This window comes from Castanea sativa, chromosome 11 (genome assembly GCF_040712315.1).
Source record: "Castanea sativa cultivar Marrone di Chiusa Pesio chromosome 11, ASM4071231v1".
NCBI lineage: Eukaryota > Viridiplantae > Streptophyta > Magnoliopsida > Fagales > Fagaceae > Castanea > Castanea sativa.
Genome location: NC_134023.1, coordinates 55,578,058 through 55,583,336, shown reverse-complemented (window position 1 = coordinate 55,583,336; position 5,279 = coordinate 55,578,058). Strand labels below are relative to the sequence as shown.

The window sequence follows — 5,279 nt, the reverse complement described above, 5'->3', positions numbered from 1 at the left end:
CCCTACATCGCTGGGAATATGGTATTTGGCTCTAAAGCCTTCCATCCCAGCGGCGGTATCAACTAGACACTTGAATCTTCCCATTACAGAGAGACGATAGACTAAACTTTAAAAGGGAGAGTGATTGTATTGGTAGCCGAGGACTGTATCCGAGGAGAAAAGGTCAAGACTAGAGAGAGCAAGAACTTACAAAGTTGAAGGTACGGGTTTCCACGGTTTTCTGCTGGTGAAGAATGATTGTTGTTGTTTTGATGGGATTGATCCCTGATGACTTAAATGAAGGCGCAGGTTCCCGAAGCGTCACGACGTGCGAAAAGGCGGCCTCGAAAATTATGTCTGTCCCGCCTAAAATTTCGTGGAGTGAGGAGAACCGTTGGATGCCCATCTCACCGTTGAGCGTGGGAGACAAAGAGTAACTTACAGTAATAAATGCGCGCGTTTTCGAAAATGAAACCGCCAAGTGTCATCTTCTGGGACGCGAAACGATTTCCACACGTGCCGTCACTTATAAAGTGTGTAGAGCAGGTTCTCGTCGGATCAAAACCCTATTTTTCTCCTCGGATGTTGAAAATTAGAGTTTTGAGGGGCTATTGTGGGGAGTAAAAATATCTTAATAGGGATATGGGCCATTGGGCCTTGCTAAGGAAGGCCGACCTACTCTTGGGTTTAGGGCTTGTTAATACTCTAGGTCGGCCCATACGCCGAGGATCCGAGGACCGAGCCGAGGATGCTTTTCCCCTCGGACTGACACCAAAGAACCCGGGACTTCATGGTACAGGTTAGGGAATGGCACGGTCAAGACCAATGGTTAAAAGGGGGTGAACCCCAGAATGCCCCAGAAGCACCGGTGTTGAAGAAATGTCAAAAATAAAGGCTGCTACTTCCACATTAAAGACCCTGCACCTACCACCCTGGCTGCATTAATGGGGAGGTGACACTTGAACAGTGGAAGGGAAACTTCTAGTTACTGTTCGAAGGCACTAAGAAAAGAAATATCTAGGCTAAGGGAGGAATTGGGGCAACACGTGTATAAAGTATTAAAAAGATGAGTATTTAAGGAGGGACCTGGGACAGAAAGAGGACAGAACTTTTTGTAACCTAAAAAGAAAAAAGACAAAGGGTGAGATATAATATAAGAACAGCTCTCGGCTTACGTCCGAGGAGGCCCAGTTACAATATTCCTTGTTGTTTTCAATTACTTGCGATCTTTAGTTTGTCATTTAATCCTCATATACTTCTAACCTGGGTTTCAAGCCCACACTCTACAAATTCTTATTGTTTAAGGCTCATTGGGCCTGAGCCCATAACTGTTCTTGGGTCCAGGTGCAATTGTGCACTTACAGTTGGTATACATGTCTCATAAACTAATTTATGCAATAAATTATATTATTCATAATTGATAAATGGTAGGCTAAATTCAATTACATCGCGTAACTTCTAGATGATGTTACACTATCAAATTTCTTTATATTGGCTAATAACTTTGTTGAATTACTAGTTAAAACAAAGAAACAAGATAGTACGTGTATACGTGTGTGAAGTTCCTTCCTAGAGATTTAAACCCTAACTCTTCCCTACCCCTCCCCCTACTGCACAAGAATTTCATACTTGCAGAGTGACCATCACGCCAAAGGTGCGCACGCGGTGGCTTGTTGAATTACTATTAGCTTAGATATTTTTTTTCTATATCCATCATGGTCATCAAATACCAAGGTAATTAGTGATTAAAAAGAAATCATTCCATCTATAAATAATTAATAATTTACTTGTGTAAATAAGTTAAACCCATGCATTTACAAACTGAAAAGTAAATGACATTTGAGTGACACATAACATTTACAAATTGGAAACCCATGCATTTACAAATTGTGAAGTGACCATCACGCCAAAGGTACGCGCGCGGTGGCTTGTTGAATTACTGTTAGCTTATGTATTTTTGTTTCTATATCCATCATGGTCATCAAATACCAAGGTAATTAGTGATTAAAAAGAAATCATTCCATCTATAAATAATTAATAATTTACTTGTTTTAAATAAGTTAAACCCATGCATTTACAAATTGGAAAGTAAATGACATTTGAGTGACATATAACATTTGACGTGCATAATAGCAACATGAAAAATATGTGAAATAAAAGTGGAATGACAACCAAAAAAAAAAGTCTAATAGATGGAATGTTGTGGATATAATTTAAATCATACAAAGCAAAATACGTATTTGCAACTCTACCACACCCAATGCCGAACAACCGTAATTTGTTGGTTTTGTTCAAAAAATTAAACCATATCAAGCATTTGGAAACACTAAATGGAGCCATGGAGCCATGATGGTTGTTTTGTGTGATACATAAGAAATAAGTTTAAAAAAATAAAGAAAAATTATATTCTAATAAAATATAGAGTAAAATAGATTATCTAATGTAAGATATTTTGAAAAATGTATATGTAAAATAAAAAATTTTGGGTCTTATGCTAAAATGAGCAAAATTTTTTACATGAGCTAATATATATGAATGCACTAGCATTGGAAATGGGATGCACATCTATAAATTGTCCCACTAATTAGTGATGTTACCATTTGAATGATCAAAGTTCAAGCGTCAAGCATATTTGAACTCTATAAATTTTGTAGTAACTGAAAAGTACTAGGCCTATGCATATAGACCTTTCAAAAACAATAAGTGGACCAATATAATTCATGTATAAGGAAAGAAATCGACTTAAAAATTACTGATTTAAAAACTAATATTATTTATTAATACTTAATAATCAAGTACATATCACATATAAATATATTTTTTTTTCAACTTGTTGGTAAATTGAACGAATTAGTGACCAGTTATATTCTGAAAATAACTCATATTTGGTTTCAAAGACTATGTATAGTAGTTCTAGTGGCATTTTTGTTATGACTTGTAGATATATAAGATATTGACCTCGCAGCCTTTGTCAAATTGCAAGACGCAACCTTTGTCAAATTGCATGATGCAATAAAAGTGAGAAAATAGGTTTGACGAAACAACTAATATTTTTGTTTCCTATTTTAGTAAGCTACGGGCATGTGATATGGAGTGAGACCAAGCAAAGCGAAGAGAGCAAACTTTGAATTGAAAATTATGAAGAGGGAATGGGTCTGCCAAAAGGCTAAGTCAAGTCAATATTTTCCAAATCAGACCCCTTCTTGTTAATTATGTTATAAATAAGACTTTCTTATCAATTATGTTATAAACAAGACTCCAAAAGCCTCTCTACCTTCATTCTAAACCCCTCATCAAATAGACAACCTCAATCAAATGACTTCCCTACAAGCTTCACCTATCATACTTTCTTCTTCCTCAAACAAAATCAGTGCTGCCATTCATCTCCCAAAACATCCAAGAGCCCCTTTGTCAGTTCCAAAAATGCCAACGAGAAATTTGGTTGAGGAAGTGAACAAAAGGGCTGGGTTTACAAACACAATCCCAATGACAAAACCAATTGATGTTGAATCATACAACTCCACTAGTATTGCAAATACCCAACTCTATGCTCTTTTAGAAGCTGTAGCTGATAGGGTAGAGATGCACAATAACATTGGAAAGCAACGTGACAATTGGAACACCCTTCTTTTGAACTCCGTCAACATGATAACTCTAACTGCTACAACCTTAACTGGTGTTGGAGCAATTGGAGGCGCTGGAATGCCTCTATTGGCTTTGAAATTATCGTCCGCCCTATTGTACTCTGCAGCCACAGGATTGTTGCTTATAATGAACAAAATTCAGCCCTCACAACTTGCTGAGGAACAACGTAATGCAACAAGATTGTTTAAGCAACTCCAAAGCCAAATCCAAACTATCCTCACTCTTGGCAATCCAACTCAGGAGGATGTGAAAATCGTGATGGAAAAGGTCTTGGCTCTTGATAAAGCCTTCCCACTTCCCTTGCTAGGAGCAATGCTTGACAAGTTTCCTTCAAAATTTGAACCTGCTGTTTGGTGGCCTTCAAAACAATCCCAGAACAAAACCAAAGCACAAGAAGGTAAATTTCATAAGATGGCGAAGAATGGTTGGAGTGAGGAGCTGGAAGTTGAAATGAGAGATATTATTGAAGTGGTGAAGAGAAAAGACATCGAAGACTATGTAAGGCTAGGCAACTTGGTGTTGAAGATCAACAAGATTTTGGCTATCTCAGGCCCATTACTCACTGGCGTTGCTGCCATCGGTTCCACTTTTGTGGGTAATGGATCATGGGCAGCGATAGTAGCAGTGGCTGCTGGGGCATTAGGAAGTGCTGTTAATGCTTTTGAGCATGGTGGGCAAGTTGGAATGGTGTTTGAGATGTATAGAAACTCTGCTGGCTTCTTTCGCCAATTGGAAGAATCAATTGAAGGCACACTTGAAGAAAGAGATGTGGAATATAGAGAGAACGGGGAGTTGTTTGAAATGAAGGTGGCTTTGAAGTTTGGAAGAAGCTTGTCACAGCTAAAAGAACTTGCACGAAAATCTGCTTATTCTCGAAGAGAGGGAACTTCAATTGATGAATTTGCAAGCAAGCTTTTCTAATTTTAGTTCTGCACAAAGTACTTCTTTGATTCTTTTGACAAACAAAATTTTTGTATACCCATGTTGAAAGCTCAATAGTGTAAATCACAATAACTTGTTTAGATCCCTAATTTTAATTACAACTTGATTAATTCTATGCTTAACACACTTAGGGTCTGTTTGGATAGAACTTATTGTTGAAAACTGAAAACTGAAAATACTGTAGCAAAATAATTTTAAAATGTGTGAATAGTACCGCGGGACTCATTTTTAATGAAAAAGTGGCTGAAAAGTGAAATTTGTGGGTCCGTGAACAGTGCACGAATGCACTGTTCACGGAAGACTTGGTCAACATCTGCGGCTGGAAAAAAAAAAAAAAGGCTTGAAACGCAAAACGCAAAACGCAGCCCCCTTTTCAGTTGAATCCAAACACATTCTTAATGTGGAACATATGTGATTAGCAAATTAATCAATCAACTCATTCAACAATTGCATTGATGAACAAATAAGTTCAATGCTAAAGTGGCTAAAATGGAAAAGACAGTGGGTAAAAGTATAGCAAACCCAAGATAACATGACAATGTGTTATCAAAGGAGAAAACCGAAGAACTCGGTACAAAAACCTTTCCGCGGCCCTCAAAGCGAAAATGATCCACTAATGGATAAGTTGGAATACAAGGATACTAAAAAGACCATCCAAGCTTAATCTGCCTAAAGTACTTGAGCCTCCGAGCTCTAGCTACCAACAGACTTCT

At 37.7% G+C, this 5,279-nt stretch overlaps 1 protein-coding gene across 1 annotated transcript; it reads left to right on the top strand.

Annotated features, from left to right (window-relative positions):
• Window positions 1–3,247: 3,247 nt before the first annotated feature.
• LOC142617972 (putative F-box protein At4g22030) lies at window positions 3,248–4,648 on the top strand. Its single transcript, XM_075790950.1, has one exon. It carries the CDS (start codon window positions 3,295–3,297, stop codon window positions 4,543–4,545), a length of 1,251 nt encoding a protein of 416 aa, XP_075647065.1. The 5' UTR covers window positions 3,248–3,294; the 3' UTR covers window positions 4,546–4,648.
• Window positions 4,649–5,279: the final 631 nt, after the last annotated feature.

Excerpts from the sequence above, each read along its gene's own strand:
- LOC142617972 (XM_075790950.1), top strand. The coding sequence starts at position 3,295 with ATGACTTCCCTACAAGCTTCACCTATCATACTTTCTTCTTCCTCAAAC.